Raw genomic sequence first — 17,056 nt, forward strand, 5'->3', positions numbered from 1 at the left:
AAAGGAAAAATCCTTTATTCGATCAGAGCATCAATTAGTATTGTCTTTCCTCTTATTTAACATGTACCTTATCTTTCTAACTGAACTGGCCTCATTTTGTTTCCTTTCTTTCTTTCTTTCTTGGGATCTTTCACCAGCTCACATTTGTTATACGCAGTTCTACAAATGTTTAATGAAATTTTTCCATTTATAGTCAAGGCCCTGAGAGAGATGTTATTTAAAAAGCAAAAATTCGATTTTAGTCTAGCTCTATAATTTATATCTTCAGTCACAGAACTTACAGTATATGGCAGCCTCTGTTATATAAAATGATTAGAACATTTAAATAATTTGTAACCATTAGTTTAATTAAATCTTTACTTGTAGTTCAACATGTTGGTTCATGCATTTACAGTAATTTAATTTACAAGTCACTGACATGTATACATACAAACAAAACTAAACCCAATTCATGGTACATTGTATGCAGACCTTCCCATGGATAGTGCATTGAGCCAGGCACTAACTGGTATTTTCCTGGCGTTATCCATGGCCCAAACACCCCAGCCATTGTGACTGTCAGTGATGGGTGGTATGGACAACATAGTGGAAGGAGCCAGGAATCTTAGGATCCACAAGGTAGTTATAGCCCAGAAATTAAGACAAGGTGGGTGAAACTGTAAACATGTGAAGAGAGGACAGCAGGATAAGAGGAGACATTCTCTTCCAGAGGAAAATGCTTCCTTTTTTTGCTTTTCATTACAGGATCTTAATAAAAGTTAAAAGTTAGAGACGAATTATTGTAAAGGATAAACTTAAACTTAAAAAGGAAAAGGGAAAAAGTGTTCTCTGTCAGTTTTAGAAAGGGATAGAAGAATATTCTGGGGCATAAGTGCTTAAGTTTAGTGTTTTTGTTCTTTGTACTGTCCAAGAATTTAATTCGGTGGAAAACCAGGCAGAAAGAACAGCAGACAGAGCCTTAATAAATATGACATTAGGCTGTCTTCCTGGGACCTAAACTTGATTACAATCATAAATCAGTGTCCAAAGCACAGGGCTGCTACCAGAAAACACTACTCAATACCATGTGGATGGCTGCTTTCAGTTCTAGCTGAAAGGGAAATAACAGCTCTTCCTCCTGCTTTGGGTGCCACACTGCAAGGCCGGCAGCATTTGTTCCTCTCTTTGCATCTGTGGCTGGTGTGTGCTGTGTGGTCCCACGCTGCATCTCCAAAAAGGATATAGGACAGTCTTCTTTCTAGCAGCTTTCTAAGTGCCTTCTCCCAGGGTAGTTGGTAGAAAGTAAGACCACAGCGTGCAGCAAGAGGGACATCTCAGTGTCTGAAAACACCAGCATTAGTTCTGTATTAAGTAGAGGCTCTGGCCCCCAAGATCCACAGCCTTCTGGGTGTGTGGGAGCATTTCCTGGGGAAATGGCTATGAGGTATCTTGATGTATATAAACTGATCTCAGAGACCAGCAATGGAGTGACAAGTAGCAGTGGTCTGAAATCAAAAGATGAATGTCCCTGGAGTCCTACCCACCCTTTAATTCTAGAGTGTATGTATACACACACACACCTCTACCTCTCCATTCAACCCTCCATATCTTTAACAGGAGATAAGTGAAATTAATGTGCTTTTATTAATCACTGATGTCCTGGGATTCTGCTGGCTCCTGCAGCCAGCAGCTGGCTAGGGACATTTCCCATCTATGGAGGAGATTCTTCAGCTTACCACCCCATGCTCAAAGGCCAAGAAAGTAATAAGACCTGAGCTCACATAGGGCAGACCCCAACCAGATCAGGAGAGATAACAGCACTCAAAGTAGAGAAAATATAGGGACTTAATTCTTACTTTTCAGGCTACAGGAAAAATATAGCCACTGTGCCAGCCAAAATCGGCACCAGTCTTCGGCAAGATGGGTGGAATCCAGGCCACGAAGATAGCAGGCCTAAATATACCCAAAGAATAGTTCCTCAGTAGTCATAGGGACAGGGAGGGCTTGGATAGTGGAAATGGGTGATCAATCTAAGAACCTCCTTTTAGTAAGTTAGAATTTCCTTACAACACACCTTTTACCAGAGCAATTTAGTCTAGTTTGAGTTTCTCACATGCTGGTTGAGGAGTCATTGAGCAGGGAAAGCTAGTAAGAGGAAAAAACAAAGGAAAATCTGAACCCTGGAGCTACTACAATATTTTGTCTTTAGGTTTGGAGTCCCAGGGAAAAAGAAACGGGCACCCAAAATACTGTGCACAGTTTCTAGACATAGTTGCTTATGAAGCTGAATTAATTCAAGGGGGAAGAACAAGAAGTAAAGGACTCCATGAGCACAGAGCTCCCCATAACTTATCACTAAAACCGAGCTCTCACCGATTTGACTTCCTGAGCAGTCAGCTGGCCAGTCCCCAATCTTTTCAAAGCTTTGTCTAGCTGGTGAAGTATAGTGCTGTGTTTATTCAGACGATATCTCAGCAAAACAGAGGGTAGGTGAGGTGTGAGAAGCATGGCCCGGCTCAAGGCTTTCTGTGACACGGCAGCACACAAGGACAGGGTTCACATACTAATCAATTAGGGAGGCTCAAGGTAAGTAAGGGCTGGGAGGGAGGGAAAGAAGATCCAAAGGACTTACCAGGTGTGCAGTAGAAAGATGAGATATGGCCAAGGGATAGACAGAGAAACATGTCTTCAAAGGCAGCAGATCATTTATACCTGGTGGATTACCATTCTGAACCTTGCAAAATCAAGAGAGTGGTGATGGTTAAATTTTGATATTGTACCTGAGAGGAGAGAAATGGGATCCTCAGTGATACCCCTCCGTCTGGCACCACTGTCAATCTGCTGTGTGCCAGTTTCAGGGAAATTCTGGGAGTCTGCTTCTAGAAAAGGTGAATCTGGAATGTACCTTGGCATATAGCTGTGTAAAATGCCACTGATGTACTGGATTTGGGATCAAAGGGATGGCCTTTTCCAAACAGCTAAGGATCTTTGGATGGGACTGCTTTCGTTGAGCATGGTAGATATCTAAGAATTCCACCTGCTGCTTTGAGGTCCAGAAATGATGGACCAGCACTTGCCTGGGGTATAAGTACCTAAAAGAAAAAATATTGGTCAGTATCAGTTTATCAAAAACTAAAGCTTTCAGAAGACTGATATCAGAAAAAGTTATTTCCTTAATTGTTCTAGATAAGTTCCTGACTAAGGAATAAAAAATATACCAACATAAAATATCTAGAGGGTTTTTTTTAAGACCAAGAATCAAAAATTACAAATGGTGATAGGCACCGCACATGAGAGCCAAAGTGTAAACCTTTAGAACCATGTTTGTGCATAATCATGGAAAGAATGATGGTACATCAGTTTTTTTGTTTTGTTTTTTTCTGAGGCTGGGGTTAAGTGACTTGTCCAAGGTCACACAGCTAGGAAGTGTTAAGTGTCTTGAGACCAGATTTGAACTTGGGTCTTCCTGAATTCAGGGCTGGTGCTCTATCCACTGCGCCACCTAGCTGCCCCCTGTATATCAGTTTTGTTACTCATTCATCCATATAGATGTTCTTCACCTAAGACATCTAATTACAAAGGACAATGATTAAATAAAATTGTCAAAATATGTAAAGCATGATTTTTTTGGGGGGGGTTTTGCTCTGCTTCTTTATGATTAATTAGGCTGCTGCTTATAAAACAGTGGAGTTGCTGCCACACAAGTGGAGGCCAGGCCCATCCCACTCAGGGGTTTGCTAAGGAGCTGAGGTGGCTTTCTGAAAGAATGAGATCTGAGGTGGCTTCCTAGATGTGATCCACCAAGGTTCAAAAATGAAAAATTGTGGAATATGCTATGCAGCATGGAATGAAGCAGCATGGAAAGATTACTAGACTTGGAGTCAGAGAATGTAGGTTCAAATACCACGTTCTGCCACTTCCTACACAAATGAACTAGGGTCTCCCTGGCCTCAACTGTACAATGGGGTAAGGGCAGATTTTGCCTTAGGCAAGGTATCTAAGGTCTCTTCCAATACTAAATCTATGATTTATTATCTCTTTGAAAATGCAGAGGCTTAAAAACTTTAAGATTAGTTCTATACTCACATCAGCAGGAAGACCAGGTAGTTGGCAAAAGGTGGGATGGAAATGATGCCCAGGAAAAGACACTTGACGACATCTTGTCGGAACTGAGCAGAAAGCAAACAAAACTGCAATTTCAGCCTAGAAAATGTCTTCCTATGATAGGCCTCCCCATCCCACTTTGAAAGGGGCACATTTCTAGGAAGTGTTCTGAGATACCTTACACCATCACAAGGGATGATGTTCCTGTCTTACTTCAAAGCTATCCACTAGTTTTTACTCCTACAAGTCCCTCTTATATAGAAAGGTTCCTAAAGCTCCAGGGAGATTTGCTCTAAATAACAACTCTGACTCAGTCCATGCCTATTGAACAGGAATGACAAACTTCTGGCCTCACATCCAGAAACATGAATGTAGCAGAAAATTTTTGTTCTTAAAAGAAAACTGTGTCCAATATACTTCTCCCATGCACCAAAACTCTCTGGTCCCTACCTGTCTCAAATGTTCCATGTCCCGGTAGGAAAGCTGATGAAACATTACTTTTTTCTGTCTCATAAATGTCTTTATTCTTCTAGCTTTTTTTGCATCAGCCAAAAGCATCTGAAATCCTGCCTCATTAAAGAAGAGCACAGAGCGTGAAGTTATATTCAAGTTAGAATCCTATCAACCCCCTACTTTTCATGTATACTTATCCTTTATCGTCCTATTCATCCAACATCCAAAAAACAAGCATTTGTCATGCATTCTTGACACTTCTTTAAAGACCACCTTAAATCTCTGCTCTCATCCTTTACTGTTCAGGCAAATTACTCAACTAGGCTTGGGGCTTTTTACCATGTTTGGGAATAGCTTCTTTTTGTCTAATAAACTACACCACCCCCAAAAGCCTCCATCATTTCTGCTGATTACGCCTCAATTGTTTCCTATGGTGTTCAATGATTCCTTTCCACCCAGCAAGAGAGCTGAGCATCAAATTACTTGTGGCCCCATGAAGATGATGGAATACTACTGGTGTATAAAAAATGAACAGGCGGACTTTAGAAGGGCCTGCAAAGATTTACATGGACTGAGGCCGAGTGAAACGAGCACCATCAGGAATGCGTTGTACACGGTAACAGCAAGAACATGTGAAGACCAACCAGGAAAGGCTTCTGGCCGTTGGGATCCAAAGCCATCCCAACGGACTTTGGACAGAAAGTGAACAAATCGACACATGCTATGCTCACTTCTTTTTTCTTTCTTTTTATCTCTCCCACAGTTTTTCCCTTTTGCTCTGATGGGAGAGAGAGAATCCTCCAACGTGATTCACAAAGTGATGCGCATTGGAAAGAAATATTTACTAGAAAACATTCCCAGTGGGAAGTCGGGCAGACCCGCCTCCCAGCCGCCCTGTTTATGCGGCTGACGGGCGCTCCAACTACGGCCCCCCGAGCTGGGTGGCCAAGAAAAGCAGTTTGGGAAGGGGCCCTCTGGGTGGAGCCCGGGGCGTTCTGGGTCCGGGTACCTCCGACACCTGCGAGGCTTACTCCTGCTCCCAGACCTGCTGTTGGAGCGGTCACCGCCAGGAGCCACCTGCTGCCCTTTCTCATCCTTACCCTCGGCCTGGCCTAGGAGCTGGCCCAGCGACTGCCATTCTTGCCTGGGTTTTACCTTTCACGAAGATTGAATACATGACATAGAAGCGGGGAAAGCGGCGCTCCAGGAAGCGATTGTATTTCTCATTCACCACTTTGGTCTTGGCCACAAAAGAGGAAACGAGGCTCTTCACGTCCTCCCGGGGGGACAGGTGGAGCCTGCGGGGTCTGCATGGAGAGGAAGTGCTATTAGCACGGGGGGCGAAGCCCACGGGACGCCTCGCAGAGCGAAGCAGGCGCGGGCGAAAGAAGAGGCTGGAAGAGAAGGAGGGGACACCACTGCAGGGGCTGAAGATGGGCTGCCTAAAGCTGGGCCTGAATAGACAGGCCCGAGACCCGACTCCAGTCCAGCCCCTCACCGTGGAGGCCCCCAGGCCGGGCTCCGGCGGCCAGGCTGCAGCCGCAGGGAAAAGAGGGGTTCCGGGGGAGCGGGCGCACAGCCCAGGGAGACGGGTCTCTTGTATAACCTGGACAGCGCCATCTTGACACTGCGGGAGGGAGAAAAGAGGCGCCGTGGGGTTAAAGGTCACAAAAGCTACGAATCTATTTGCGCATGCGCCTCCCGTGAGACAGGATTGGTGTCTCAGTTCTCCCGGCTTTGATCCTTTGAACTGGCTTGTCTCCCGTCCAAGGAGGGAGCCCAGAAAATCTAGAAGCTCGAGCGAGCCAAGAATGGGGCTTGCCGGGGGCTCCTGCTACTGCGGAGTCTCAGAAAGGAGCGCAAGCGCAGTGGCCGACCTTGAGGTCCCTAGGCCGGCGCCTTCGGACGCCGCCCGGTTCCAACATGGCAGCTACCGATACTTCGGGCCCAGGACGCTCCCTGGCGGCCCCTAGCGACCTCACCGAGCTCTGTCCCTCACTGCGCATATTCACTATTGGTGGCTGCGACCCGGCTTGGGATAAACAATTTACAATCAGGAAGGCCTGAGTTCTAATTCTACCTTAGCCACTTCCTCGCTTTGGGACCCTGAGCGAGCCGCTTAAGCCTCAGTTTGTTTCGGCTTCCCCATCCATGAAATGGGGATAATACTAGCACCTACTTTCCAAAGTTGTTCCGAACCACTTAGCCAAATGCCGGGCACTTAGTAGGCGCTTAATAAATCTTTTTTTTCCCTTTTACAAATCCCTGTCTCACTTTCTCCCACTGTACAGTGATGAGGAGGAAGATGGGTCAGACCAATTAACTTGAGCCCATACATTTTTTTAAAAACATATTTTGATTATTTCAATAAATTTGGTTTTCTTGTGTATAGAACTGCACGGTTAACATATAGGAGAGGGGGGAAGGGAGGAAAAAATTGGAACACAAGGTTTTGCAAGGGTGAGTGTTGAAAATTATGGATATGTTTTGAAAATAAAAAGCTTAAAAAAAGAAAAAGAAAAAAATTAAAAAAAAACTAGTAATATACTGTAACATTTATTATGTATGGGATTGCCTGTCATCTAGGGGAGAGAGTAGAGGGGAAAATTTGAAAAAGTGAATACAAGGGATAATGTTGTTAAAAAAAAAAAAATTACCCATGCATATGTACTGTCAAAAAAATTATAATTATAAAATTAATATAAAAATAGTGACCAAAACAATGCCATTTTCTTTGTAATCCTGTGTCAAACAGTAAACTTGTATAAATTTTATCTGTCAAAGGCGGATGTTGAAAACTATCTTTGCATGTATTTGGAAAAATTAAATACTAGGGGCAGCTAGGGGGCGCAGTGGGTAGAGCACCAGCCCTGAATTCAGGAGGACCCGAGTTCAAATGTGATCTCAGACACTTAACACTTCCTAGCTGTGTGACCCTGGACAAGTCACTTAACCCCAGCCTCAGGGGAAAAAACAAAACAAAAAAAAGAAAAGAACTGTTGAGGTCATGTAGCCCCTAGCTTCTTAAATTGTGGTTTGTGACTCAAAATTATAATTTATTATCAGTAAACGTTTGATTTGTGTACCTATTTTATAACCTACCTACTCAGAGTCTTGTAAAAATTTCTCAGGCGGAAAAGGGTTGTGGGAGGATCTAGCCCAATCCATTTTGCTTTTACAGAAAGGAAACTGAGGCTAAGGAGAGGTAAAGTTCTTCTTTAAGGCCAAGCAGTTGCTATTTTAAATAGTTTTCTTGTATATGCTCATACAAAACCTCTAACTCAGTAAATCCATGTTTTTGAAAAGGTCTTGGCAAACCAGGAGTGATAAAATACAATGTAATCTTACATTTAAAATGTAATTAGATGCAATTAAAGTGTAAATAAGGCCCTAGGTGCCCAAAATTCAACACTTCAGGGAGAGATAGAAACCATATTTTGCCATCATTTAAGTAAAAAAGACTTAATGTTAATTCCTTGATGCAATCATTCTGGAAATCAATTTGGAACTATGTCCAAACTGTGCATACTCTTTGATCCAGCAGTGTCTCTATGGGGTCTGTCTGTATCTCAAAGAAATCATAAAGGAGGGAAAGGACCCACATGTGCAAAAATGTTTGTAGCAGCTCTTTTTGCGGTGTCAAGAAACGGGAAACTGAGTGGATGCCCGTCAGTTGGAGAATAGCTGAATTCATATACTATATAGTATGTGAAAGTTATGGAATATTATTGTTCTGGAAGAAACAATTACCAGGATGATTTCAGAGAGGCCTGGACTAATGCTAAATGAAGTGAGTAGAACCAGGAGTTCACTGTAAACAGCAACAGCACAATTATAGGATGATCAATTCTGACAAATATGGTTCTTTTCAACAGTGAAATGATTCAGGTTGATTCCAATGGTCTTGTGATGGAGAGAGCCATCTGTACTCCACCACTATGGGGCTGAATGTGGATCACAACATCGTATTTTCACTTTTTGTTGTTGTTTGCTTGCATTTTGTTTTGTTTTGTTTTTCTCATTTTTTTCTCTTTTGATCTAATTTTTCTTGTGGAACATGATAATTGTGGAAATATATATAGAATTGCATGTTTAATATGTATTGGATTACTTGCCGTTTAAAGGAAGAGGGAGGGGAAGTAAGGGAGAAAAAAAATTTGGAACACAAGATTTTGCAAGGGTGAATGTTATATATTATCTATGCATGTGTTTTGAAAATGAAAAGTTAAAAAAAATGTTAGTTCCCTTAGCATCCTTATGCTTGTCACTAATGTAGCTAATACATTCTTCTGACAGAGAGGGAGAGAGTCATTGGTTTGCCACTTCCAGCAATTTGCTTAGAGACACAAAGTGAGCCTCTTAAGATTGGCTTTAGGGATGTTTTTCCACCTAGCCTTCCAAGGAATCCCGAGAGATTTTGGTGGCATCTTTTCTTTCAAATCTCTAGGGAAAACAGGTTATAGTTTTTGTTTATTTGTTGTTTGTTTTTAACCTGTACTTCTCCCTCCAATTTTCCTCTTTATTTGTCACTGTATTTTTCTCCTACTTGTCCTTGTGTAATATGCCTTTTAAAAATTAAATATTTTACTAAAAACATAATATTAAGACAAATATGGAAATATATTTTGAAGAATTACACATCTTTAACCTATATCGAATTACTTGCTATCTTGCGGAAAGGGGAAAAAGAGAGAGAAAAAAAATTTTGAACACAAGATTTTGCAAAGGTGAATGTTGAAAACTATCTTTGCATGTATTTGGAAAAATAAATAACTATTAAAAATAATAACTAAAAAAAAGAAAAGAAAGTTTACCTCTAGAAGAGGGGGTAGGGAGTGGGTCAGGGAGGGAGGAGGTAGAAGAAAGAAGCAGAAAAGATTATCAATTTATTGTTTTATATCAAGTAGAAATTGCTTTTTTAAAAATCAAAAAAAAAAAAGAAAAAGAAAAAAAGATTAAAAATCCCCTTATTCTATCCTATTTAAATATCTAAATAAGAAGCATGTAACCAGAGGACAAAATGTAATAGTAGAAGTGAAAGTTACCCCTGTGAGGAATCCCCCACCTCTAGTATATCTCAGCTCCACTCCCTCAGCTTGATCTCTAGCCAATGCTTGATCCCCAACAGAGTTAATGTTTTCTTGAATTCATAGCTGATCCCAGCTTTCTTCTTTGGTAACAATCTTCTGAATAACCTCCATCAAACATCTATCTAATTCAAAAAATACTGGGTATGGTATCTTCTTTTGATTGAATAGCTCTCCTCCTAGATGATCATTGTGGTGGTTAAAAGGATGAGCAGAATGGAAAGAGAGATTCCCTTTCTCTAGCAGCCCTCTGGAGGAGGAAAAACAAAGAAAGATGCCTTCTCAAAAGTTCTTTCTTAGGACAGTTAGATGGCACAGTGAATAAAGCACTAGCCCTGAAGTCAGAACCTGAGTTCAAATCTGCATTCAGACACTTAATACTTACTAGTTGTGTGACCCTGAGCAAGTCACTTAACCCCAATTGCCTCAGGGCTGGAGAGGGGAAAGGAAAGATATCAGACATTCTTCTGACAGAGAGAGCCAGCATCCCGAGAGAGCCTATGGGAACTGAATGCTTATCACAAAATAGTATTTTCACTTCTTGTTGTTTGCTTGCTTATTTTTTTCTCGCATTTTCCCCTTTTGTTCTAATTTTTCTTGTGCAACATGATAAATATGGAAATATATTTAGAAGAATTGTACATATTTAACATTGGATTACTTGCTGTTTAGGGAAGGGGGGAAATGGGGAAGGAGGGAGAAAAAAATTGGGACAAGGTTTTGCAAGGGTGAATGTTGGCAACTATCTTTGCATGTATTTGGAAAAATAAAAAGCTATTAGTCTTTTTTTTTTTATTTTTTTTTTTTAAAGATATCGGGGGCAGCCAGGTGGTGCAGTGGATAGAGCACCAGCCCTGAAGTCAGGAGGACCCGAGTTCAAATCTGGTCTCAGACATTTAACACTTCCTGGCTGTGTGACCCTGGGCAAGTCACCTAACCTCAATTGTCTCAAAAAAAAAAAGATATCAGATATCAATATAACTAATAAAACTTGCTTAGTAGCTATACTGACAATGTAATATCCTTCAAAGTACCCTAGCTTATCTAGCAAAATAAACTTTGAGTTTCTTAACCTTAAGAAACCTTTCAAACTTCCCCAAATTGAATATTAGCCTATTTTGGTCTGAATTAATTGCATGACATGGGAGAACAGTTTAATTATTTTCAATTTATAAAATACCTTTATTTTTAGTCCCTATCAAAGATTTATTCATTGTCATTTTTTTCTCTGATAGTAGTTAGTGTATACTCTATTCTTGTGCTTTTGCTAGACATAATGGAAAACAAACAGGAACAAAACTATAAAAAGGAGATAATAGAACAGTAACTTTTATCTCATTTATAGATGGAAAGATTAACTTTTGATTCAATAAATGGAAAGAATCATTAGGGAAAAGGCAGCTTCATTTGACTACATTGACATAAATTTCTATGCATCAAAAAACAAAAGAAAAAACAACTGAATGGTCAAAAATGTTATTGTAAATATGACAGATTAAAAACTTGACATGTAAAATATACAAGGTATGGTTAATAAATAGCAGAAGCAAAATCCAATTCGCAATAAATGTTATGAAAGAGTATAAAGAGAATTTAAATATATATTAGACATATTTAGTACATTAAATATATCTAATATTTTTGAAACCTTCCATTAAATGTCATTTCAAGGAATTATATTTGTTTAATAAATAAATTAGTTTCAATAAAGTATAAATAGTTTTGAAAGTTTTCTGACAGCTTTCAAAAAGGGAAATAAATTGTTAATAAATATTTGAAAAATAACCTCTGGGGGAATCAAGAATCCCTGGGTATAAGATATAAGAAGACTGGAAAGATTAAATTGGCAGATTATGAAGGGATTTTAACATCAAAACATTTTATATTTGATCTTACAGATAATAGGGAGTCAATGGAGAATATCCAGTGGCAGGGAGGGGATAAGGTAGAAATGCAGAAATGTGTGATGTAATCAAATCTTCTACTAAGAGGTTTTCACCAGGTAAAGGCAGGTCAATATGAACTAATGGCTGTTGTTCTTTTTAATGAGGACCAAAATGCCATCATTATGTTAAAGTCAAGTTACAGTGTGTCTGACTGTGACGGATCAAATCAATATGAGTTTGGAATGCTCTGCCACAGGTCAGGACAAAGGGCATGTGAAAATTTGAGTGAAGTTTCTAAATTTGCACATCTTGCTTTTCTCTTGAGTGATTTCACTTTTGCTGTTCTGATAGAGCACAGTACCTTCTCTGCTAGAAGGTCCTGTGCCAGCATCTCCCAAGTCACGCAATCAATTCAGACCAATATGGGTTAATAACATTCAACTTGGGGAAGTTTGAAAGGTTTCTTAGGGGTAAGAAATTCAAAGTTAACCTTGCTGAATAAATTATGGTATTTTGAAGGATGTTAATTCATCAGCATAGCTACTCAAGCAATAATCATCAAAAGAATATTTGTTTAGTACCTATTTTCATTCTGTGCACTCTAGGATTCGGAATTCAGAATCAAGGGGATGTAGACCCAGTTGCTAACCTGTAGGAATGTACAATTTAAGAGCCAGTGATATGAACAGATAAGCAAAGGGCATATTGTAGACTAATAAAAGCCTCAGATCCAATACCTTAACTACTATAGTTAGTAAAGTATTAACATCAAGCACCTGTCAGAAGTGAATGCAACTTTGAGTGAGGGTAACTATCATTATTAGCCTTTGGTAGGAATCAGTTATGATTGTTCTAAGCAGAAGGAGGATCAGGAAAATCCATACTCAATCAATCCAGGAAGATTTCTTTTGATAATTCCTTTCTTTATCCCTCCCCTGAAACCAAAGGTACCACCCCACCCCCATTACTAACCTCACCCAGGTCTCATAACTTTTGCTATGGCCTGAGATCAGAGGAATTTTTTTTTCTCTATATGAGTCCATGACTCTAAATATCTGGACTTTTACCCAGCATCAGTTAGAACTAACTACCTTAAGCGGTAATTCATGTGCAGGTTGGCACGTCCACAGCAATTATGTCAAAAGAATGAAGTTTTGAGATTTCTATATGGGGATGTTTTGTTTGTTTACTTTTTAAAGTTATAAGCTATAGCCTTTTTAGGTTCTACCACATGAATTATTAAGGTGTGACCCCTTTTTAGAGTGACCCCTTTGGACCCTCATCCTGAACTAGTAACTTTCCTTTTCCCATCATGATACCTTGATGAATCAGTTCAATTCTATATTATCCTTTTCTTTTTGCCCTTGACCCCTTAAATGAACAAACTTGCCCTTCAAAGCTGCAGCTCTGGATCACTCCCACTATCACTTCACATTCCCCTATTCATTCTGCTGAATGAAATCACTTCTCCAGAGTAATTCTTTTGCATCTTCCTAATTAATTGATTTTCTTACTCAACCCAGTTACCCTTCTAAATTTCAACTTTCTTCAAACCTCCCATGGCTCCCCCTCTACCCACCTCTCAGCTGAGGATCCAACTGAATATTTTACTGAAAAAATGGAAACCAAAGACTGAGAATTCCCTCTTTTTCATTTTGCATCACCCAAATGACTTCTGCCACTATCTCCTTCACCCCATCTCAAATAATAAGGTAGCTCTGCTCCTTGCTAAAGCAAAACTATACAGGCACAAGTGACCCTTTCTATACTACTCCATGTTCTCCAGATTGCTCTCTTCTATCTCCATTCTTTTCTCTACTTATTTTCACAATTTCTCTGTCTCTGTCTTTATCTCTCTCTTACTCTCTCTCACATCTCTGTCTTTTTGTCTGTCTCTATCTCTGTCTCTGTCTTTCTCCTCTGTCTCTGTCTGTCTGGGTCTGTGGCTCTCTGTCTCTCCATCTTTCTCTCCTATTTCTGTCTCTCTGTCTACATCTCTCTTTCCTCTGGCTACTTACCCAATACCTATAAACATGCCCATGTGTCCCTCATTCTCAATAATCCCTCACTCAATCCTTCCATCCCTACTACCGTCCCTATCATTCCCTAGCTCTTTTCTTTTTTGTAGCTAATTCTTTGAGAAAGCCACTTTTTAACTCTCTGTAGTCTGGTTTTCAGTCTCATAATTCAACCCAAAATGCTTTGTCTAAAGTTACTAATGACCTCTTAAATGCCACAACTAATGGTCTTTTTTCCTCTTTTTTTAACCTATGTTGATCTCCCTCTTCTGATAGTCGCTTTTCTCTAGATTTACAAGATTCTACTGTCTCTTGCTCCTCCTCCTATCTGACTACTTCTCAGTCTCCTTTATTGCATCTTCATTCAGATCATGCTCACTACCCATGGGTATCCCATAGGATTCTATTCCAGGGTCTTTTCTCCCTCCACACTATTTCACTTGATCTTATCAGCTCTCATTCTATACTGATGATCCTCAGATTTAGTTATCCAGGCCTAATTTCTCTGCTGCCTTCCAGACTCCAGTATATTCAACTGCCTATTAGAAATCTTGAATTGTAGACATCTTAAAATCAACTTGTGCAAATCTGAACTCATTATCTTTTCCCTCAGGCTCTCTCCCCTCCCAATCTCCCTTTTACTATTGAGGTTAGCACCATCCTCCCAATCCCCAGCCTCCCAAACTCGGTATCATCCTCAACTTTTCACTCCCTCAGTATCTTACCTGTTTGCAAGATCTGTCAAATGTCTTTATATCATCTCTCACATATACTCCTTCCCTTCTCTGATACTGATACCACCCTGGAACACAGAATCTTATTATAACACACCTGAACTATTTCAATAGCCTGTTAGTTTGTCTCCCTGATGTGTCATTTCCCACTTCAGTTCATCCTCCATTCAGCCACAAAAATGATTTTCCTAAAGTGCAAATTTGACCATATCAATGTCCAAATCAATAAATTCTAGCAATTCTCTATCACCTTCAGGATCACATGCAAAATCCCACTTGTCCATTCGCCCCATACACAACTTTTCAGTCTTTTTATGCCTTATCCCCAAGCTCTACTGTACTAGATTCTGTGATTCAATGCTCCTGACTACTCCATGAAGAAGACATTCCAGACATTTTCACTATCTGTCTCCCCATACCCATAATATTTTCCCTTGTCATCTCTACCTTCCTTCTTCCCTGACTTCCTTTAAGTTCCAGCTAAAATCAAGTTATATACAGGATAAATCTGAAATAAAGAGAAGGGACTAGAATTAATGAAGATTGAGAAAATCTTGCAGAAGGTAGGATTTTAGCTGGAACTTAAAGGAAGTCAGGGAAGAAGGAAGGTAGAAATGACAAGGGAAAATATTTTGCACATTGTTTTTCCCCTTGGACTCCTTCCTTGAGAACAGGAACTGTATTTTACTTTTCTTTGTATCCCCAGTACTTAGTAAGTGACTAGTACATAGGAAGTACTTTAAATAATGTTTATTTGATTCATTGCTTGGCATTAAATGACTTGAAAGAAGAGAAAAAGGGACAATTGTTTTTCAAATAGTGAAATGGAAAAGGAAGGACATATACACAGATGAAATATATAATCAGCAAGACAAAACTGTGTGAATTAACAGAGTAAACTCAGACTGTCTTCAAGACAATTATAATCTAGCATACTACAAAGAGAAAAATTATTTTTTTTCCTGAAGTCTATGAGTGAAGGAAGGATTGACACACAAATCTGATGCATCTGAATATACATGTATACACTTAAATGTTTAGGTTTTTTGGAATCTTTTCATTTTTTTGTAAAGGCAAAGTAAGATGATAATATAAATACGATTCATAGTTAGAATAGCATTGCTTTACTTGCACAATATGAAATTAAAGTAAATACAAGTAGGTAAATAGCAAGCTGGACAGAGTTCCATGCCCTAGGGTGATGAACCATATCCAAGGCCATCTACTCCATTAATCTGAGTCCCCAGAGCACTTATTTGGCAAGTTATCCCTTGAAGGCCTAATTAGTTCAAGTGGCTCAGTAGAAGACAACACAATCACGTGTGTCTTCCCAGTTACATACTCAGCAGGAAGTTTTTCCCTTCTATAGCTTATAGTTTCCAGAAGATTATGTGTTTTAGTCTGGGCTATGGCTCCATTAGAATGGTTCCCTCTGCTGTTCACTGTTGCTCTTGCTCATGTGTGACTTGTCTCTTGTCTACCTTTCATTCTCTCTAATAGCTTCGGTGACCCATCACTGTATCTTCTGGTTTCTTTGAGGCTTAAATTTCCCTCTGCTTTTGTGGTTATCTTTTGACAACGTAACTGCTGACATGACACAAAAACCTGCCTGAGTTTCAGCTTTCTTGTCTATAACATAAAGTGTTTGGATGAGATGATATCTGTGGCCATGATCCTGTGACCTCTGATGAAACAAAACCATTCAGCTAATCCTTCAGAATATTTGGGTAGGGACAGAGGGACTATTAGCTTGGCCCAGAGTTGAATAGGTGAGCATATGGGTTGAATTTGGAAAATAACTTCCAGTGACCCCAAGTTACTCTTTGTCTTGAAATCCCACTCAATTTCCTAGTGATGTTATATGTGAATCATGAAAAAGAATGGAGAATTTGCAATCTCCACCAGTGAAGAAAACACCCATACTAATAAGACTATGGAGTCATCAAAGTATCAGAGAAGTTGGGTCTTAATTCTTTTCCTATATTATGCAACAGATTTCCTGATGTACAAAAACCTTTTTTCCTTCCTCTTCTTAGTGGGAATATTTTTTAGTTCATCTTTATTTTAGTCTTCATCAACTACTACTATTAAAATGGCACAATATTTGTAAAGAGTTTAGTATATATGCTCAAAAAGTTATTAAACTGTGCATACCCTTTGATCCAGAAGTGTTTCTACGGGGCTTATGTCCCACAGAGATCTTAAAGGAGGGAAAGGGACCTGTATGTGCCAAAATGTTTGTGGCAGCCCTTTTTGTAGTGGCTAGAAACTGGAAACTGAGTGGATGCCCATCAATTGGAGGATGGCTGAATAAGTTATGAATGTTATGGAATATTATTATTTTGTAAGATATGACCAGCAGGATGATTTCAGAGAGGCCTGGAGAGACTTACATGAACTAATGCTAAGTGAAATGAACAGAACCAGGAGATCATTGTACATGGCAACAACAAGATTATATGATGATTAACTCTGATGGAGGTGGCTCTTTTCAACAATGAGACGTTTGAAGGTAGTTTCAATGATCTTTTGATAAAGAGAGCCATCTACACCCAGAGAAAGGACTGTGGGAACTGAATGTGGATCACAACATAGAATTTTCACTTCTTTTGTTGTTGTTTACTTGAATTTTATTTTCTTTCTCATTTTGTTTCCTTTTTGATCTGATCTTTCTTGTGCAGCAAGATACTTGTATAAATATGTATACCTATAATGAATTTACCATGTTTAACATATATTGGATTACTTGCCATCCAGAGGAGGGGGTAGGGGGAAGAAGGGGAAACATTGGAACA

The 17,056-nt window shown here is 39.6% G+C and overlaps 1 protein-coding gene across 7 annotated transcripts; it reads right to left on the reverse strand.

The window, feature by feature from the left end:
• Positions 1 to 328: 328 nt before the first annotated feature.
• Positions 329 to 6,209, reverse strand: LETMD1 (LETM1 domain containing 1). 7 transcript variants are annotated; one of them, XM_074270372.1, is made up of 9 exons: positions 6,035 to 6,209; positions 5,692 to 5,843; positions 4,534 to 4,649; positions 4,066 to 4,148; positions 2,885 to 3,071; positions 2,612 to 2,713; positions 2,353 to 2,505; positions 1,836 to 1,932; positions 329 to 1,320 (listed from the first exon to the last, which is right to left on the reverse strand). In XM_074270372.1, exons 1-9 carry the CDS (start codon positions 6,154 to 6,156, stop codon positions 1,238 to 1,240), a joined length of 1,095 nt encoding a protein of 364 aa, XP_074126473.1. In that variant the 5' UTR covers positions 6,157 to 6,209; the 3' UTR covers positions 329 to 1,237. The 7 variants fall into 7 exon arrangements, with proteins under 7 accessions (XP_074126473.1, XP_074126472.1, XP_074126476.1 ...); XM_074270371.1 differs by having other exon boundaries at positions 5,692 to 5,930; positions 6,035 to 6,200; XM_074270375.1 differs by lacking the exon at positions 1,836 to 1,932.
• Between the last annotated feature and the right edge of the window lie 10,847 nt (positions 6,210 to 17,056).

The sequence above is a fragment of the Sminthopsis crassicaudata genome, chromosome 5, assembly GCF_048593235.1.
Source record: "Sminthopsis crassicaudata isolate SCR6 chromosome 5, ASM4859323v1, whole genome shotgun sequence".
Taxonomy (NCBI): Eukaryota; Metazoa; Chordata; class Mammalia; order Dasyuromorphia; family Dasyuridae; genus Sminthopsis; species Sminthopsis crassicaudata.